Source organism: Pygocentrus nattereri, chromosome 18 (assembly GCF_015220715.1).
Source record: "Pygocentrus nattereri isolate fPygNat1 chromosome 18, fPygNat1.pri, whole genome shotgun sequence".
Lineage (NCBI taxonomy): Eukaryota > Metazoa > Chordata > Actinopteri > Characiformes > Serrasalmidae > Pygocentrus > Pygocentrus nattereri.
The window spans coordinates 4,641,844-4,663,583 of NC_051228.1; the positions used below are offsets into that span (position 1 = coordinate 4,641,844).

The window sequence follows — 21,740 nt, forward strand, 5'->3', positions numbered from 1 at the left end:
GCTGCCATCCAAGCAACGTCTTTTTCAGGGACGTCCTGCTTATTTCAGCAAGACAATGCCAAGCCACATTCTGCACATTACAACAGCATGGCGTCATAGCAAAAGAGTGCAGGTACTAGACTGGCCTGCCTGCACTCTCCCATTGAAAATGTGTGGCACATTATGAAGCCCAAAATACGACAACGGAGACCCCGGACTGTTGAGCAACTGAAGTTGTACATCAAGCAAGAATGGGAAAGAATTCCACCTACAAAGCTTCAACAAATAGTGTCCTCAGTTCCCAAACGCTTACTGAGTGCTGTTAAAAGGAAAGGTGATGTAACACAGTGGTAAACGCGCCCCTGTCCCAACTTCTTTGGAACATGTTGCAGGCATCAAACTCAAAATGAATGAATATTTGCAAAAAACAACAAAGTTTATCCGTTTGAACATTAAATATCGTGTATTTGTAGTGTATTCAATTGAATATAGGTTTAAATCATCGTATTGTGTTTTATTTATGTTTTACACAACATCCCAACTTCATTGGAATCAGGGTTGTAGCTAAAGATCACCATCAGGACTACACAGTGTGGCAATGATGTTTATCTCCCTCTTACTGAAAATGCAGATCATTCGTTCACAATCAGCAAAATGACAATCATTATTTACACCTATTTATGTAAACAGTTTTAGGTTAACATAAGATACTTGTAGCTGACCTTGAGAGCATGAGTTTGTTTAAAGGCATTACAACAGTAAGTAAACATACAAAGTGAAATTTCTTTTTTATTTTATTCATTGAAAGTCATCGTTCTCCGACTAGACGTGTAGATTTATTATCCTTCTACTGCATTTAAAGGTAGAGGGTGGCTGGCATGGACAAATAACAATGAAACATGTACATGTAACATCATTTATTAGGTCCTGTTTGCCTCTATAACATCTTCATGGCACTACATTCAGTTATTTTCCACAGTCACAACTATATGATTATACAAAATGGTCAGGGCTTCTTATTCAGCAGGATATATGAAGTGATCAAGACCATGATAATGTGCAAGTTTTATGTATTCAGTGAGGTCAGCATTTAGCCTTCTTTAAAGCCATATTTTAAAACTATGCTGATTACAGCATGCCAGATGTAGCATATATCATGTGTGTACCAGCACCAGCAAAGTAGATTCAGCATATGGATATATGATCATCTCTATTTGGTGCTATGAATTGATCCCAGGCATAATAGCTGAGAATTAAACATGCTTTGGAAACAAATTTAGCCTTGAAGATGGATATACAAATATTTTACAAGTTAAAACATACTTCACTGATGCTCTGAACCATGGGTAGAAAATGGCATATATTAGTGGATTGAAGGATGAGGTCATGTATATTAGCCAGCTAAAAACAGTCCAGACCATTGATGAAGAGGTCAAGTTATTATCTGTCAGAGAACCTATACAAAAAGGTATATAAGAAGCAAGATAAACAAATATTGTAATGCTTAATGTCTTTGCTGCTTTGGTTTCAGAAACATTTGAGGATTGAGCTCCATGTTTGTTTGAGGCACCGGTCATCACAGCTTTAACAGCTTTAGCTTGACGTTGTGCCACTTTAAAAATAATTGAATACAAAACCAGTATGACAGAGCAGGGCGTTAGAAAAAAAACTACAAGGTCAACAAGGACCCAGGAATATTTAACATACATCACACACTCTCTGGAGCATGTAGTGAATATTTGAGAAGAAAGTAAACGGTCATTAGAGTATAAATAGATTAATGTGTACAACAGAAAAAATGACCAGCCTATTATGATCAACAACATAGTTTTACAAACTGTGATTTTCATGGAATAAAGCAGAGGGTCAGTGACAGCAATGTACCGATCAACTGCAATGAGAACCAGGCTACAGAGTGACCCTGATCCAGACATAAAACTGACCACTAAAGACACAGTGCATGCCATTTCTCCAAGATACCAACAGGAATCTATTAACTGTATGATTTTCCCAGGCATAACAATCAGTCCCACGAGAAGATCCGCCACAGAGAGAGAGAGGATGAGCAGGTTGGTGGGAGTGTGGAGCTGCTTGAAGTGAGAGATGGAGATGATCACCAGCAGGTTCAGAAACACAGTGAACACAGAAACACATGAGAGAAAAAAGAACAGAAATATATAAGCAGGGCCTGTTCGCACCTCCTTTCTGCAAGAAGAGTTAATGTAAGGAAAGCAGTACTGAACTGTGATGTTTTGACTATAGTGTTTGCTCTCCATCTCAGTCAGACACCAGTCTGCCAACTGAAACTGATCCAGTCGTGTTGTTCAGTGGCACTGAACTGGGAGTTGCATCTTTTGGTCATGTCTCTTTATACTTTACTATGAATCCTCACGCTGACACATGAGTGGCTGACTTGTCTCTGACGTCAGGCTCTCAGGTATTCAGTGTTACATTACATCATTACTTACAGCAGCAAACATACAAAAATATATAATAATAATAATAATAATAATAACAACATCAAAAAACTCTAAGTGTGAGCAATGGAGCTGTTTACTGCAGTGGCCTATGGCTAATGTCAGTCATTTAATCATACAATGTAGAAAAATATGAATACAAGTACACAGTACATAACCACTTTAAATGAGCATGCAATGTTTTCTGACTTGGCATAAATAAATAGGAACAACAAAGTAGGTATTCATAAGCATAAACAAAGATAAGTTTAAACTGGGAATTTAAGACATTAGGACTTTATTACAAATACAGTTTTGCCAATTTCAGCTTTATGGTTCAATTTCGATCAGTTTTTTCTCCTTAAATTCAGCTTCTTGGTTGATGCATTAAATTCTCTGCTAATATCTCTCTGTACATCACTCCATTCACGTATAATTCCCCTATAGCAGAGGCGTCTATTCCTGGTCCTGGACACCTACCTTCCTGGAGAGTTCAGATCCAGCATAGCTAGATCCCTAGTGACTTGAGTACCTGCACTTGGAGCTAAACTCTACAGGGTGGTAGGTCTCCAGGCCCAGCATTGAGCACCCCTGCCCCAAGGCATTTGCTGCTATGCATCCTGACATGCTGCAACTTTCATATTTCACTGTGGGTCTGGTGTTCTTGGGCTCATACATTTAACCTTGAGTTGAATTATAGCCAAACACATTTGTTTCATCTGAACACATTGACTTTTTTCAAAAGAGTTCAGATTTGTCCAAATTATTGTGTGCAAATATTAGTTGTTTATTTCTGTCCTACTTTTTTTTTTTTTTTTTTTTTTTTTTTTTTTTTAGGAGAGTTCGGTTTAGGATCTGAATTATCGTGTTATAGTTCATATTGTTAGAAACTAACTAGTTTTAATTAGTTGGAACTAAATAACAGAGGTTTTTTTTACTTTCTGCACTAAAATTTTCATCTGGAAATCTTAATGGAAAACTTTCAATGAATGTCTATTTCTTATTCTATGAACATTCCACTTGCATATTTATGAAACAAATGTATTGATGGTGATGTTTAAGATCTTTGCTGTGGCTCATTTTCTTTTTCTTTTCAAGTGTTCTTCAAAAGTGCTGTCCTTAAGTACTATAGGAGGTGCCTTCATCATTGCCATGTTTCCCATTTAAATGTCCATGTAGGCTTCATTTAGGTTTTATCTGGGCTGTGTGGGTTTCAAATGGGCATAGATTTGTATTCATATGGCAGTTTTGAACCCCAGTTGGGGTCCTTTTTTCAGCTACTCATTCCTGTCTGTGTGAGTCCTGAATGATCTTATTTGACATATCTTACATTTACTTTCACACATAGTTGTTTTTTTTTTCCCCAAGAATAATAGATTCTGGTTCTTGTACTGTGTGGCCTATAAATATATTTGTATTAGCACATTGCTTGGTCTAATTTTGTATATCACATGGCTCAGTAGGGGCTGGGAATACTACCTATTGACAATGTTTAATGCCTGTCATGTAAAATGATTTGGTTTGATTTGTTTTAGGGTGGAAAAATAATTATGAAGAAGAATAATGATGAATTCTGAGCAAACAGTATACGATATTATGCATTATTTATTTGTTTACCCTTCCTGGATTGGGGCCTTGTCGTGTTGGAAGGTCTTTTGTGGTCTAGGTATCTTCAGAGCTAAGTCGTCAGGAGCAATATGTTCCTGGTAGGGTCTCCCAGGGCGAACAGGTCTCGAGTGAAGACCCAGACTAACTTGGTCCAAAAACCCTCCATAACAAATGGTCACAGACAATTGTGTACCCTGCTCAGGAGACGGTCAGTGGGAGCTACCCCTGGAGCCAGGCAGTTAAGTGGCATCCATCGTCAAGTGCCTGGTGGCCAGGCAGCCCACATATCTCTGCCGGGCTCAGCCCAAAGAGGCAATGCGGGGAGACCATGTGGGCCCACCACCCGCAAGGTCCAGCATGGGGGAGCAGTGCAGTTACATTTTTACACTCTTGTTGAAACTCTGTCTTTTCTGAAATTCTGTGAAGCTGCTTTGTGACAACATCCTTTGTAAAAAGTGCTATACAAATAAATTTGATTTGATTTGATCCAGACCAATTGACCCCAATGTCACCCCAACAGAAGATGCTTTATCCATATAAGCAGAGACAGACATGGGACAGCTAGCCAGCACATAGGAATTTGTGTCAGCATCATCCCAGTCCTCAAGTGCGATGCATGGGAATAAGTTGGCTATTTTTGGCATTGCAACTCAACGACACAGGACTGCCTGAGGTGTTCATCAGCTTTAACGGGACCCATCCATCACTCCCCAAGGACACAAGTTTGGCCACCATAATTCCCCTAGGAACCGAGTGGGATGTTGGTTCAGTTATCACTGCGCTGCCAGGGGACACCTTAACACTCAAATAACACATCCTAGATCTGAATCAATGAAATATTCTCATTGAATACTTTGTTCTGTACAAAGTTGAATGTGCTGACAACAAAATCACACAAAAATCATCAATGGAAATCAAATGTATTAACCAATGGAGGCCTGGATTTGGAGTCACACACAAAATGAAAGTGGAAAAACACAGTACAGGCTGATCCAACTTTGATGTAATGTGCTTAAAACAAGTCAAAATGAGGCTCAGTATTGTGTGTGGCCAATTAATAGATTATGTTTTGGTGATGAAAAAAGTTCTGTAAGGGCCCAGCCTGCTGCCGGCCACCACCAGAGGGCGAGGCACCACAAATTCAGAGAACTCCAATTTCCAGAACCCTCAGGCTGATTATGCCCAACCTGACACACCTGTGCACTCCACTACTTAAGGCAGTGGCAAACACAGCCCTTTGTTTTCTCAATGCCATCCCATAACTGAAGGGTGTGACCACTGTGGACCCAGCAGAGTTGGAACCCATAATAACTGCCCTGCAAAGTCAGGGTGCTGTTATTGGCTGGCATGAGCAGTGTTACAAGACATGATGCAGCAGCTGACCCTTCTGGTCAGGGTACAGACTGAAGGGGTTCAGCCTGCCAGCTCTGCTGCTGCTCCTGCTTCAGCTTCCGTTCCACCCCCCTTGGTGATCAGAGCCTCTGGCAGGGATAGGGAGGCTGTGCACCACCTCATGGCTCTTTCCCTAGGATCTCATTCAGTGGCTGAGAGTGGCTGAACTCAGGAGGCACTTATTGCTGTCTTCCATCAGTGGCTTAACAGGAGTGCTCAAAGATGAATCAACCACCCAGGAGCTGCACTACACATTAGGAAGTCTCTCTGATATATGCATCCGCCTTGACACCAGCATGCATCAAAGAAACTTAGATCAGAGAGTTGGATCCCAAACTCCTGCCTCCTGTCCCTGGTGCCACAGCTCTGTAGAGTGGCCACCACCTAGTGGTGTCCCTGCTGCTGAACTATTTGAGGATCAAGGCCAGGAAGCAGATGGCAGACCATAAGACGCACCCAGCACCCACCTTAAGTTAAGCAGACTTGTGTGTAGGATGTAGGAACAGATGATTGCGGTGCAGTTCATGTTGTTCTCTGTGTAGCTGTTGCTCCTGCTGTCTTCAGGCCATCCGCCAACTCTTTTCAAGTGACTGCTAGCTTCTCGCTTATTTTCCTTTTCATAAGTCTGACAGCATGTTGTGAATCTTCAGGGTGGACACATCAGATCCAGATAGTAATTCTTTTTCCATCTGCCCAGACACGTCTTATACTGGTATGAGCTTCTCCCTTGCATATTACTGGACAGGATGTGCTGACAGGGATGTATAAGATCCCTCCTCTGGCTCTGTAGGCTTTTAAAATTTTAGTGCTCTGTAATCATTTTGTCCACAAATATTTAATGAAGCTGCTTCCCGTTCACCTTGATTCCCAGCTATCAAATCAATGTGGGCTCCATGTAGAGGTTAACTTGTCTGTGTGATTTTTTTATCTGGGCATGGGCTTATAGTGGGTAGTGTGTAGTGAGTAAGACCTCTGCCTTCTGTGTTGCAGACTGGGGTCCAATCCCTGCCTGAGTGAACATCCTACACTATACCAATAAGAGTCCTTGGGCAAGACTCCTAACACTACCTTCACCTTCCTGTGTAAAATGTCAAATTGTAAGTCTCTCTGGATAAGAGCATCTGCAAAATGCCATAAATGTAAATGTAGTAGTCTTTTTAATGAAACCCCAATTGTCTTGTAGGCCAGGCCCCCCGGTTAAGTCACAGTTATGGTCCACAGTTTAGATACATTTGTGGGCTCCAGTTGGGCTATAGTTGAGGGCCCCAGTTGGATTGCAGCTGTGGGCTGCAGTTGGGATATAATTGAGGGCCCCAGTTGGATTACAGCTGCCTCACCATTTAAGGTGGAATGGGAAAATTTGATCATGAAGGCAATTAAAAAGCTAAGTTCAGCTTCATACCACTGAATTCTTGGTGGCGATAATAAATAATTGCCCCCTCTTTGAAGGTATATGATGCCCTAAATGCATTTGAGCAGTGAGGAGCTGAACTTTATCCTCCTCTGCTGTCACTGCAGACTGGCAGGGTCACCTACAGAGCAGTGCTGTTAATGAAGTAATGTAGTTTTTTTGTTTGTGCCCTTTTTTATTCGGTGATTTGTTTGATTCATGCATAAAACTGAAGTTGTGAATGAATCAGAGTGCCCGTGCTTTTCAGTCTCCTTCAGATGAACAGCAAATGTCAGTGTGATGCACCACTACTGCTATAGTATGGACCATATACAGTCAAAAACAAGGGGTAGGGGCAAAAATAAGAAATGGGATTGGAACATAGTTGTGGGCCCCAGTTGGAATACAGTTGTGGGCCCCATCTGGATTACAGTTGTGGGCCCCAGTTGGGTTACTGTTGTTGGGTTTTATGTTTTATTTGTATTTTTTTTCTCCTGTCCCTTTTTATCCCGGAGCTTATCTCACAGCTAAAAGGTCAGACAGAATGTAACACTATCTATTTGAGGATAATGAGGTAGTAATCAAACCACCATATTGAAGGTGACCCAATTTTGTAATATTTATTGATGTTTGTGGGTCATACTCAAGTAAAAACTGACAGAAAAACTGACAGAAAAACTGACAGAAATGAATTTGGAACTTATTAGTCCATCCATCATCTATAAGCATAGGTACTAAAATTTGGTACCATGATAAATCTTGCTTGGGCTTAGTCATTCAAGACTGTGTCTGCCATAACATTGAAACATATCAAAAACATCTGATGGACAAACATCTCAACAAATCGCAAATTTGGTTTGTTGATTGAAGCCTGTCTTCATCTGTTTGTGAAGATCTTCACACATCAGGTAATGCATAAAACAAGTCAGTCTGTATGATCATTGATAATGTTTGTATTTAAATACTCTGACAGACAGTGCTATTATTCTAATTCATGAATAAACAGTGTACTTATGTACTTATGAGTGACTGGCAAATAGAAATAAACTATAATATGCAGAAGTATGTATTGATTTCATACACATTTATTTTTGTATCAATAAAAAACTATCGTAAAATAAACAAGAGCAGTCAAACCGAACTTATAACTTTTCAAAAATAAAACTCATTCACTAAAATCATCCTAAGTCTCTTCTTTAAATTTGTTTTTGACAAAGGTCCTAAGAAAAAAAATCAACATCAAATTTCATGACGTGTTCCTAAACCTCAGAATTGTTTGCATCTTTGTGCTGTTGAGTGTGTGTGTGTAGGTTCTGTGCTTACATAAGAACAAATCCCAAATAAGGAAACATCGATGAATGTGAGAATCCTCGTGAAAACTGCCTAAGTGGATTTTAAGAGAAAAAAATATTCTTAAGAAGGGTTGGTGAAGGTGGCCTATTGTCCTGATATGCATAGTGATGCATTTTTTAAAGTACATGACAACATCATCTGAATTCACTAATCAGGGGAGCTTTAAGTTGCATCCACAAAGTCAAAAGCAAAGTACTGTTCACCCTGGCAGACAAGTGCCTGACAGAAATGTATGCATTGTATACAGAAAGATAAAATTAAGCACAGCCACAGAAGTGGTAACAGTGTCACACAACATAAGCATACACATAAATGTTATATAAGACACTAATATTCCAGTGCCAGTGTTGTATTAACATTTTTAGGATTAAAAATAACAATAATAATTAAGCTTGAAAAAAATCTATAAATCTCCAACAGTTCTTTGTTTTTAAATTTCAATACTTATATCTATGATACTCTAACGTGGTTAATAATGGTGAAGTGGTCTTGACATTTTTTACCAGCTTAAATTTAAAAATTCTCTGGAAACAAATGAAATCTTGAAGATGAGTTTTCAAATATTCTGCCAGTTACAATATACTTAGTTGATGCTCTAAACCATGAATAGAAAATGGCATACATTAGTGGATTCATGGATGAGTTAATAAGTTGTAGCCAGCCAAACACAGTCCACACTATGGATAGAGATGTGACACTTTCACCCGAAAGAGAAGTTATGTAAAAAGGTATCCAGCAAGCAAGATAAACAAAAACGACAGTGCCTAATTTTTTTGCTGCTTTGGTATCAGAAGAGCTTGCAACTTTAACTCCATGTTTATGTGAGGCAGCGTTTACCACAGCTCTAACAGCTTTAGCTTGACGTCTGGCCGTATTAAAAATGATTGAATACATGACCAGTATAATAGAGCAAGGGGTCAGAAAGGAAAACACTAGATCAATGATCACCCAGGAATATTTTTGGACCAGGATGCACTCTCCATCACATCTAGTGGATATCTGTGATTGAAGGAAATGATCATTGAAGTACAAATACATGGTGACATAAAGCAGACATAAAGACCAGCCCAGAATGATTAACAATGAGGTCCTACAAACTGTGACTCTAGTGGAATAAAGCAGAGGGTCACAGACAGCAATGTACTGATCAACTGCAATGAAAATCAGGCTACAGAGAGATGCTGACATTGAGATAAAAGTGATCAGTGGAAAAATGATACATCCCATTTTTCCAAAATACCAACAGGAGTCTATGAATCCTATTACATTCACAGGCATAACAATGAGTCCCACGAGAAGATCCGCCACAGCCAGAGAGAGGATGAGCAGGTTGGTGGGAGTGTGGAGCTGCTTGAAGTGAGAGATGGAGATGATCACCAGCAGGTTCAGAAACACAGTGCACACAGAAACACACAAGAGAACAATGAACAGAAATATATAAGCAGGACCTGTTTGGACCTCCTTCCTGCAAGAAGAGTTCATGTAAGGAAAGCAGTACTGAACTGTGATGTTGTGCATGCAATCAGTCTCATCCATGTGAAATGGACTGAGATCTGCAAAATCAAACTGATCAGTAAGATTGGCTGTTTTTGGGCAGGTTTTATATGTAAGCACCAACCCTCCCACTACGACGTGAGTGGTTAGTTTAGCCCTAACCTCATTAAATCATGTAATATTCAAGATTTCATCATCTGTGACAGGGTCAGGCAGCTCAGGAGAGATAAGATGGTGGGGATGTTTAGAATAACATTCCATAGCTAATCACAGTTGCTGATTTTACAAAGAATGGACCAAAATTAAGGAATATTAATTTTAATATTTTTTAATTTTTTATAATTAAGGAGCCTGACATGTTGGTGACCTTTTTTTTTTAGAAATTCATCCATTAGCCTAACTACTGTGGGGTCAGGTAGGGCACATTTAAAAACAAAATGCATAAGTACAAATATATATTTATTTATTATGACAGACTAAAAGATGACATTGGATGCAGAATGTAAGTGTTATTATGATCAGTATTTTAATAAGGATGAGACCATAAGTATCAGATTTTGTAATGCAAACCTTTATTTAATCAATCCAAGCACAGCATTCATAAATGTTATGAATGAATACTTTGGATGGCTTAAGCTGTAGTTTGAAAATGTTGAAGCCCAGCCTACTGTCTGTAATTGTAGAACTACAAAGTGCACCTATATGGTAAGTGGAGCTGGTGGAAGGGAGTGTACATACAAAAATGTGTACTTAATAACCAACAATATTGTTTATTGTTAGCATACAGCACAACATAGTTGGTACTTCACAGCTTAGGAGAAGTAGTGTGTCTTCGGACACAGTGGTGTCCAATATCGCCCAATTGCATAATACATATGATTTCAAGGGGTTGTTGCAGTTGCATTAAATTTTCTAAGAACCTAAAACAAGGTTACAGAGAGCATTTACAAGCTGTGAAAAAAAAAATAACCAAAGAGTTATTTGAAAATGATTTGGCCAGTGGTGCCTAAACCTTTGCATAAAATGTTTGAATTTCCTATATCCCAACTTAAGAAAAAAAAATCTAATATTTCAGTTAAATATGTCCACAAACTTTCCATCAATCATCTCTGACTGCCCTGACTGGGGTCTGTCTGTTAGAAAGTTCAGCAAGCAGTTACAAAGGGGGGATGTCAGTCCCAAGGTGAGTCGTTTTTAGAGAGTCTGTGTGGAATGCAGAACTGTAGTTGATAAAGGACATTCTATCATGGGTGTCTTCAAGGTGTGTGAGGGCTGTGTAGATGGCAGCGCTGACTGCATTGTCAGTGGCCCGGTCCTGATGGTATGCAAACCGCAGAGGGTCCAAGGTGTCTGGAATGGTCTTGCGAATGTGAGACACAACATCCTTTTGAAAGTCTTCATCATGATTGGAAAGAGTGCAACTGGATAATAGTCATTTAGGCAGGTTATGGTGCTTTTCTTTGGGAGGGGCACAATGGTGGTGGGTTTAGATGTTGTTGGATGGATGCTGTGTGGGCCAGCTGCCTTCCATGGGTTAGTTCTCCTCAGAGCCTTACACATGTCTGCAGATGACACATTGATTGATGTGTTCTGTGTGCTGTCTGCAATCACAACACTTCTCTGTCTGGTGATACTGAGGGCCTCATAGTGAGTCCACACGTCATTCAGCTCATCTGAAAGCATGGCCTGGCTGGTTGTGACCCCTCTGCCCCTATGCTGGTAAACTGTTATGTGTTGTAGGGCCTTGCCATATGCGTTGGGAGCCTGTTGTGGTGTGGTATCCTTTTCAGCTTCAATTTGTACTGTCATTTGGCCTCTTTGATAGATCTACAAAGGTCAAATCTGGCCCTCTTGTAGCCTTTAGCATTGCCTGAGACAACTGCAGTAGAGTGAATGTGCAGCATGGACCAATCTTCACAGTTTTTGTTTGGGATATTTCCTACTGGTTGTAGTGGTTGAAACCATCAGTTATGATGAACATGGATTCTGGGTGTGCAGTCTGTTGATTGTTAATCAGGTTGTGCCGCAGCCACAGCACCGTTGCAGAGATCGCTTATGGCCAGTATAAACACTACTCTGAACTCTCTCAGTAGATCTGCATTTTACATACAGCAGTTCTATATGCTATTTACATGTGTTTAGAGCTAAATCGCTGGGTCTGGCATGTTATCAGAGATTGTGAAACCATAATTGAATTTCTGTGACCCTTTATCCATCAGATGGCTCTGCATTAAACACTGGAACGCTTCTGCAATGGATATTACCACATGTAGGTCCCAGGAATATTTTGTAAAAAATGTTGTCAGTAAATGCTACTTGTTGCTGTAACCAAGTTTGTTGTTAACAAAGTTCAATCTGTCCCATTCACTGGAAATCATATGTTAACAATGTTATGTCATGCTAATCTGAAAAACACTAATGCACAATATCGACATATGAAATTAATACATGTTGTGGTCTCTGGGCCAGGCTAGAAAAGGATCACCCTTAATGTTAGCAGTTCAACTTCAGCCAGGGTCTATTGTGGTATAAGGGTGCATTAATGCACATTCTGCACATGGTGCAACAGCATGGCTGTGTAATCAGAGAGTGTGGGTCTTGGACTGGCCTGTCAGTCTCCTGATTATGAAGCACAACATACAATAACAGCTTGAATGGTTTCACAGCTGAAGACTTATATAACTGAACAAAAAGGGGAAAGGTGCTTTAGCCTGGTGTGGTGGTGGGGCTGGTGGACCCACCGCATTATTGTTTTTCAATGAAGTAAAACACTGAATATTGTGTTTCACTTACTGTCTCAATTTTTTTAGAACTGGGTTTGTAACTGTTGGTATCAACAATCGAATGTGTTTGTGGAAAACATGGGTCCAATGACTCCTGCTGTATTTTTATAACACTGGCCAAACAGAAAAACAACTTACTCTTGAAATATTTCCTTTCATTCGTAGAGGACAGCAGCCACATTGATTGGAAACTGGGGTGGATAGAGGTGCAAAACAGAGCTTCCTGGGAAATTCCATCAATCAAATTTCATCAAAGAAATTATAACAATATGAGTATATAAAAGTAAGCAAACAAAAATAGAGTCAATGGGCAAATAGTTTTATTTGAATGTAAGACATTTGAAGGGAGAATGAAAAAATATGTAATGAAAAAAAACGAACAAACAAAAAAAAACTTAAAAATTAAATATTAATTAATTAAAAATTAGATAACAATAATCCTTTATATAAAATATATATGAAGGAAATGAAATCCAGTTTTTGAAATACCTAATACATATCAAGTCCAGTAATTGGCTCCATTAATTTTCTCAACCAAATTCATATATATATATATATATATATATATATATATATATATATATATATATATATATATATATATATATAATAGAATGGAGTAGCTCTGTTCCATCTGGTCCATTCTGGCAGATTTTTTCAGATGATGTGAAAAGAATATGAAGAATACAAATATTATTTGCAATGCATCACTAGACGAAGCCTCACACTTAAAACAGTGAAGTTGTATAAGAGAAAAGAGCTATAGATCATCTCAGGTAAATTATTACATAAGTGAAGTGAACCTGCAAAATAAATTCAGCATTTATAATACAATAAAATCTCAGTGTGACTTCAGCTTAGTCAATTGAATTCTTAAAAATGCTCTGCAATCAAGTTAAAATGTGAAGATGAGGATTCAAGTATTCTGCAAGTTACAATATACTTAACAGAAGTTCTGAACCATGGATAATAAAATGCATATATTAGTGGATTCACAGAGCAGCTCATGAACAATAGCCAGCCAAACACAATCCACCCCATCGATAAAGATGTCAGACTTTCAACTGAAAGAGAAGTTAAATTATATGGTATCCAGCAAGCAAGATAAACAAATATTGCAATACCCAACGTCTTTGCTGCTTTGGTTTCAGAAGCGCTTGAAACGTTAGCTTCCTGTTTGTTTGAGGCACCGGTCGTCACAGCTCTAACAGCTTTACCTTGGCGTCTTGCCACGATAAAGATAATGGAATACAAGGTCAGAATAATAGCACAAGGTACAAGAAACATAACAACCAGGTCAACAAGCAGCCAGGAATATTTTATGACCAGAACACACTCTCCGTAGCATCTGGTGGATATCTGAATTTGAAGAAGATGCTCATTAAAGTACAGATAGATGATGACATAGAATAGACAGAAAGACCAGCCTAGAATTATGAGCAAAGCAGTTTTACAAACTGTAATTCTAGTGGTATAATGTAGAGGATCACAGACAGCAATGTACCGATCAACTGCAATGAAAACCGAGCTAAACAGAGAGCTTGACCCTGAAACAAAATGAATCACTGGATAAACAGAGCATCCCACATCCCCAAGATACCAACAGGTGTCTATTAATTTCATTATATTCACAGGCATAACAAACAGTCCCACAAGAAGATCCGCCACAGCCAGAGAGAGGATGAGCAGGTTGGTGGGAGTGTGGAGCTGCTTGAAGTGAGAGATGGAGATGATCACCAGCAGATTCAGAAACACAGTGAACACAGAAACACATGAGAGAATAATGAACAATAATGTATAAGCAGGGCCTGTTTGCACCTCTTTTCTGCAAGATGAGTTGATTTCAGGAAAGCAGTATTGAAGTGAATTGTTTTGCCCAAATTCTGTGACATCCATGTCAATCAGGGGCAGGTTTACCAAACAGAGAAGTAATTCAAGTGTGTTGTTCAGTAATACTGAACTGAGAGACCTGCCTTTCTGCCATACCTCTTTATACCTATCGCTGAATCCTCCTACTAGCATATGATTGGTTAGACTAGCTAGTTGTCAGTCACTCTTTTGATACTCAAAAAAAAAAAAAAACAAGAAATTGCTAAGTGAGGGAAGCAGGAGTGTTTACAATAACAATTTGGTTTACATCATCGTCAACACTCAGTGGAATGCCTCTGAGACACCTGCAGGCCACAAGCTGGGTGACTAGTTTTAAGACCAGTGGTCAAACTATTAAAACATTTTGGTAACATTTTCTGTGAATATCATGTTTGTAAGTGTGAGAAAACATCTTCTTTAAATAATCAGCCTGGGATCACTGGTTGTCTTTGAAGTCTTTATTCTTGCAGCAAAGAAGCAGTTACACACAAATAAGCTTTTCTTACCCAGCATCTCCCTTTAAATGTTGCATTACATCACAGCAAACCAAGAACCCATCATTCCCTCCATTGAACTCCCTCGTATGAAAGGCTTGAAGAGTGAGAGGCGAGATAGTTGAGTGTTGTCAATGTGATTTGTTCCCTTACTGGTTCTAACATCAAGCACTAGAACCCTTCGCTCTATAACATTTAGTTGAAGTTTGTATACCACTGCTAAACCACGAAAACTTGGCAGATTTTTTGACACTTTTCCCAGACCCTGGTAGACCATAAAAACTTTGTTGCTATCCTTCTGCCTGTAGCCAACTGGAGTGCACTATTTTCGGACTGGTAAGGTGGGCGTGAAATATTTTTCTGATGAAATTTCCCTCCAAAACAGCCATCCAGGTGAATATAATTTCATTTTTTTCACATCATTGTTCATCCAGGGGTGCTGTCCTACTCCCTGTAACTGATCAGAGTGTACTATTATCAGCTTTTTACCCTGGTTCATGCTCCCTGGAAGCATTTTGACTGTTTTTTCTCTCAGAAACAGCAACCAAGGAGAATTTGATGGACTTTGTTTTTCAACCTTGTTCAACTGTGGAGGGGACAGACCCCCAGAGCAAAATCTCACCACCAAATTGAAACCCTTATTTCTACATGACGGAACCACCTATTGAAATGTCCCTGTATTGTCAGCTTGGTTTGCCCTTTCGAACGACACCACTATTGACCTCCTAACCCCCAGGGAACCGGAATTATAAGCTCCAGAACTCAGGGAACCACATCTTCCCGACTTCCAGGGCTAATAACTTCCAAACCCAATGATGTACCAAGACCCCGTTTGAACAAAATCCATGTCTCCCACTTCTTTGCCAAACTGTTTTTGAACTGAATCCATTAGCTCCACCTCTGGGAATATCCGGTGGACAGGCTCCCGATGCAGCAGCTCCACATTTCTAAGCAGGGAAACATCACACCCCGAACACACACGACCAAAGAGACACATAAATGTCAGTATTTCTCTGTTAAAAAGCCGCTTTTTTGTCAGAACCATTGAAATAGCATTTTATGGTAATTTCCTTCATAACATGCATAAAAATCGCTAGTAATATGCTGATGTCTCAGTCGCTACCTGGCGAAATTTCCCGTTCCACCTTAAATAGTGCAGCAGTTACGTTCTGATACGTGAGGTTGCCTCACCATTTAAGGTGGAACGGGAAAATTTGATCATGAAGCTGACAATTAAAAAGCTAAGTTCAGCTTCATATCACTGAATTCTTGGTGGCATTAATAAATAATTGCCCCCTCTTTGACGGTATATGATGCCCTAAATGCATTTGAGCAGTGAGGAGCTGAACTTTATCCTCCTCTGGTGTCACTGCAGACTGTCAGGGTCACCTACAGAGCAGTGCTGTTAATGAAGTAATGTAATTTTTTTGTTTGTGCTCTTTTTTTATTTGGTGACTCGTTTGATTCATGCATAAAACTGAAGTGAATGAATCAGAGTGCCCGTGCTTTTCAGTCTCCTTCAGATGAACAGCAAATGTCAGTGTGATGCACCACTACCGCTATAGTATGGACCATATACACTCAAAAACAAGGGGTAGGAGCAAAAATAAGAAATGGGATTGGACCATAGTTGTGGGCCCCAGTTGGAATACAGTTGTGGGCCCCATCTGGATTACAGTTGTGGGCCCCAGTTAGGATACAGTTGTGGGCCCTGGTTTTGGGCCCCAGTTGGAATACAGTTGTGGGCCCCAGTTAGGCTACAGTTGTGGGCCCCAGTTGGATCACAGTCGAAGGCCCCAGTTCGGCTACAGTTGTGGGCCCCAGTTGGGTTACTGTTGTTGGGTTTTATGTTTTATTTTTTTCTCCTGTCCCTTTTTATCCTGGAGCTTATCTCACAGCTAAAAGGTCAGACAGAATGTAACACTATCTATTTGAGGATAATGAGGTAGTAATCAAGCCACCATATTGAAGGTGACCCAATTTTGTAATATTTATTGATGTTTGTGGGTCATACTCAAGTAAAAACTGACAGAAAAACTGATAGAAATGAATTTGGAACTTCTTATTAGTCCATCGATCATCTATAAGCATAGGTACTAAAATTTGGTACCATGATAAATCTTGCTTGGGCTTAGTCATTCAAGACTGTGTCTGCCATAACACTGAAACATATCAAAAACATCTGATGGACAAACATCTCAACAAATCGCAAATATGGTTTGATTGAAGTCTTCATCTGTTTGTGAAGATCTTCACACATCAGATAATGCATAAAACAAGTCAGTCTGTATGATCATTGATAATGTTTGTATTTAAATACTCTGACAGACAGTGCTATTATTCTAATTCATGAATAAACAGTGCACTTATGTACTTATGAGTGACTGGCAAATAGAAATAAACTATAATATACAGAAGTATGTATTGATTTCATTCACATTTATTTTTGTATCAATAAAAACCTACCATAAAATAAACAAGAGCAACTGACAAACAATATTAAAACTGTGTGAAATTTGTCACAGTCAGCCTGGTGGTTTTTAAGCGGTTTTCATTTGTCCGAGCAGTCAAACCGAACTTATAACTTTTCAAAAATAAAACTCATTCACTAAAATCATCCTAAGTCTTTTCTTTAAATTTGTTTTTGACAAAGGTCCTAAGAAAAAAAATCGACATCAGATTTCATGACGTGTTCCTAAACCTCAGAATTGTTTGCATCGTTGTGCTGTTGAGTGTGTGTGTAGGTTCTGTGCTTACATAAGAACAAATCCCAAATAAGGAAACATCGATGAATGTGAGAATCCTCGTGAAAACTGCCTAAGTGGATTTTAAGAGAAAAAAATATTCTTAAGAAGGGTTGGTGAAGGTGGCCTATTGTCCTGATAGGCATAGTGATGCGTTTTTTAAAGTACATGACAACATCATCTGAATTCACTAATCAGGGGAGCTTTAAGTTGCATCCACAAAGTCAAAAGCAAAGTACTGTTCACCCTGGCAGACAAGTGCCTGACAGAAATGTATGCATTACAGAAAGATAAAATTAAGCACAGCCACAGAAGTGGTAACAGTGTCACACAACATAAGCATACACATAAATGTTATATAAGACACTAATATTCCAGTGCCAGTGTTGTATTAACATTTTTAGGATTACAAATAACAATAATAAGTAAGCTTGAAAAAAAATCTATAAATCTCCAACAGTTCTTTGTTTTTACATTTCAATACTTATATCTATGATACTCTAATGTGGTTAATAATGGTGAAGTGGTCTTGACATTTTTTACCAGCTTAAATTTAAAAATTCTCTGGAAACAAATGAAATCTTGAAGATGAGTTTTCAAATATTCTGCCAGTTACAATATACTTAGTTGATGCTCTAAACCATGAATAGAAAATGGCATACATTAGTGGATTCATGGATGAGTTAATAAGTTGTAGCCAGCCAAACGCAATCCATACTATGGATAGAGATGTGACACTTTCAACCGAAAGAGAAGTTATGTGAAATGGTATCCAGCAAGCAAGATAAACAAAAACGACTGTGCCTAATTTTTTTGCTGCTTTGGTATCAGAAGAGCTTGCAACTTTAACTCCATGTTTATATGAGGCAGTGTTTACCACAGCTCTAACAGCTTTAGCTTGACATCTGGCCGTATTAAAAATGATTGAATACATGACCAGTATAATAGAGCAAGGGGTCAGAAAGGAAAACACTAGATCAATGATCACCCAGGAATATTTTTGGACCAGGACGCACTCTCCATCACATCTAGTGGATATCTGTGATTGAAGGAAATGATCATTGAAGTACAAATACATGGTGGCATAAAGCAGACATAAAGACCAGCCCAGAATGATTAACAATGAGGTCCTACAAACTGTGACTCTAGTGGAATAAAGCAGAGGGTCACAGACAGCAATGTACTGATCAACTGCAATGAAAATCAGGCTACAGAGAGATGCTGACATTGAGATAAAAGTGATCAGTGGAAAAAGTATACATCCCATTTTTCCAAAATACCAACAGGAGTCTATGAATCCTATTACATTCACAGGCATAACAATGAGTCCCACGAGAAGATCCGCCACAGCCAGAGAGAGGATTAGCAGGTTGGTGGGAGTGTGGAGCTGCTTGAAGTGAGAGATGGAGATGATCACCAGCAGGTTCAGAAACACAGTGCACACAGAAACACACAAGAGAACAATGAACAGAAATATATAAGCAGGACCTGTTTGGACCTCCTTCCTGCAAGAAGAGTTCATGTAAGGAAAGCAGTACTGAACTGTGATGTTGTGCATGCAATCAGTCTCATCCATGTGAAATGGACTGAGATCTGCAAAATCAAACTGATCAGTAAGATTGGCTGTTTTTGGGCAGGTTTTATATGTAAGCACCAACCCTCCCACTACGACGTGAGTGGTTAGTTTAGCCCTAACCTCATTAAATCATGTAATATTCAAGATTTCATCATCTGTGACAGGGTCAGGCAGCTCAGGAGAGATAAGATGGTGGGGATGTTTAGAATAACATTCCATAGCTAATCACAGTTGCTGATTTTACAAAGAATGGACCAAAATTAAGGAATATTAATTTTAATATTTTTTAATTTTTTATAATTAAGGAGCCTGACATGTTGGTGACCTTTTTTTTTTAGAAATTCATCCATTAGCCTAACTACTGTGGGGTCAGGTAGGGCACATTTAAAAACAAAATGCATAAGTACAAATATATATTTATTTATTATGACAGACTAAAAGATGACATTGGATGCAGAATGTAAGTGTTATTATGATCAGTATTTTAATAAGGATGAGACCATAAGTATCAGATTTTGTAATGCAAACCTTTATTTAATCAATCCAAGCACAGCATTCATAAATGTTATGAATGAATACTTTGGATGGCTTAAGCTGTAGTTTGAAAATGTTGAAGCCCAGCCTACTGTCTGTAATTGTAGAACTACAAAGTGCACCTATATGGTAAGTGGAGCTGGTGGAAGGGAGTGTACATACAAAAATGTGTACTTAATAACCAACAATATTGTTTATTGTTAGCATACAGCACAACATAGTTGGTACTTCATAGCTTAGGAGAAGTAGTGTGTCTTCGGACACAGTGGTGTCCAATATCGCCCAATTGCATAATACATATGATTTCAAGGGGTTGTTGCAGTTGCATTAAATTTTCTAAGAACCTAAAACAAGGTTACAGAGAGCATTTACAAGCTGTGAAAAAAAAAATAACCAAAGAGTTATTTGAAAATGATTTGGCCAGTGGTGCCTAAACCTTTGCATAAAATGTTTGAATTTCCTATATCCCAACTTAAGAAAAAAAAATCTAATATTTCAGTTAAATATGTCCACAAACTTTCCATCAATCATCTCTGACTGACCTGACTGGGGTCTGTCTGTTAGAAAGTTCAGCAAGCAGTTACAAAGGGGGGATGTCAGTCCCAAGGTGAGTCGTTTTTAGAGAGTCTGTGGGGAATGCAGAACTGTAGTTGATAAAGGACATTCTATCATGGGTGTCTTCAAGGTGTGTGAGGGCTGTGTAGATGGCAGCGCTGACTGCATTGTCAGTGGCCCGGTCCTGATGGTATGCAAACCACAGAGGGTCCAAGGTGTCTGGAATGGTCTTGCGAATGTGAGACACAACATCCTTTTGAAAGTCTTCATCATGATTGGAAAGAGTGCAACTGGATAATAGTCATTTAGGCAGGTTATGGTGCTTTTCTTTGGGAGGGGCACAATGGTGGTGGGTTTAGATGTTGTTGGATGGATGCTGTGTGGGCCAGCTGCCTTCCATGGGTTAGTTCTCCTCAGAGCCTTACACATGTCTGCAGATGACACATTGATTGATGTGTTCTGTGTGCTGTCTGCGATCACAACACTTCTCTGTTTGATGATACTGAGGGCCTCATAGTGAGTCCACACGTCATTCAGCTCATCTGAAAGCATGGCCTGGCTGGTTGTGACCCCTCTGCCCCTATGCTGGTAAACTGTTATGTGTTGTAGGGCCTTGCCATATGCGTTGGGAGCCTGTTGTGGTGTGGTATCCTTTTCAGCTTCAATTTGTACTGTCATTTGGCCTCTTTGATAGATCTACAAAGGTCAAATCTGGCCCTCTTGTAGCCTTTAGCATTGCCTGAGACAACTGCAGTAGAGTGAATGTGCAGCATGGACCAATCTTCACAGTTTTTGTTTGGAATATTTCCTACCGGTTGTAGTGGTTGAAACCATCAGTTATGATGAACATGGATTCTGGGTGTGCAGTCTGTTGATTGTTAATCAGGTTGTGCCGCAGCCACAGCACCGTTGCAGAGATCGCTTATGGCCAGTATAAACACTACTCTGAACTCTCTCAGTAGATCTGCATTTTACATACAGCAGTTCTATATGCTATTTACATGTGTTTAGAACTAAATCGCTGGGTCTGGCATGTTATCAGAGATTGTGAAACCATAATTGAATTACTGTGACCCTTTCTCCATCAGATGGCTCTGCATTAAACACTGGAACGCTTCTGCAATGGATATTACCACATGTAGGTCCCAGGAATATTTTGTAAAAAATGTTGTCAGTAAATGCTACTTGTTGCTGTAACCACACAGTTTTAACTAAGTTAAAGCTGTGCCATGCACTGGAAATCATATGTTAACAATGTTAACAATGTCATGCTAATCTGAAAAACACTAATGCACAATATCGACATATGAAATTAATACATGTTGTGGTCTCTGGGCCAGGCTAGAAAAGGATCACCCTTAATGTTAGCAGTTCAACTTCAGCCAGGGTCTATTGTGGTATAAGGGTGCATTAATGCACATTCTGCACATAGTGCAACAGCATGGCTGTGTAATCAGAGAGTGTGGGTCTTGGACTGGCCTGTCAGTCTCCTGATTATGAAGCACAACATACA

The 21,740-nt window shown here is 39.3% G+C and overlaps 3 protein-coding genes across 3 annotated transcripts; all 3 read right to left on the reverse strand.

The window, feature by feature from the left end:
* Window positions 1–8,691: 8,691 nt before the first annotated feature.
* On the reverse strand, window positions 8,692–9,723 carry LOC108433200 (trace amine-associated receptor 13c-like). Its single transcript, XM_017707640.2, has one exon. It carries the CDS (start codon window positions 9,712–9,714, stop codon window positions 8,692–8,694), a length of 1,023 nt encoding a protein of 340 aa, XP_017563129.1. The 5' UTR covers window positions 9,715–9,723.
* Window positions 9,724–13,328: 3,605 nt separating this feature from the next.
* LOC119266008 (trace amine-associated receptor 13c-like) lies at window positions 13,329–14,351 on the reverse strand. Its single transcript, XM_037547438.1, has 2 exons — window positions 14,274–14,351; window positions 13,329–14,162 (listed from the first exon to the last, which is right to left on the reverse strand). The coding sequence occupies exons 1-2, from the start codon at window positions 14,349–14,351 to the stop codon at window positions 13,329–13,331; spliced, it is 912 nt and encodes a 303-aa protein (XP_037403335.1).
* A 3,764-nt stretch (window positions 14,352–18,115) lies between these two features.
* On the reverse strand, window positions 18,116–19,147 carry LOC119265953 (trace amine-associated receptor 13c-like). Its single transcript, XM_037547027.1, has one exon. The coding sequence runs from the start codon at window positions 19,136–19,138 to the stop codon at window positions 18,116–18,118; it is 1,023 nt and encodes a 340-aa protein (XP_037402924.1). The 5' UTR covers window positions 19,139–19,147.
* Between the last annotated feature and the right edge of the window lie 2,593 nt (window positions 19,148–21,740).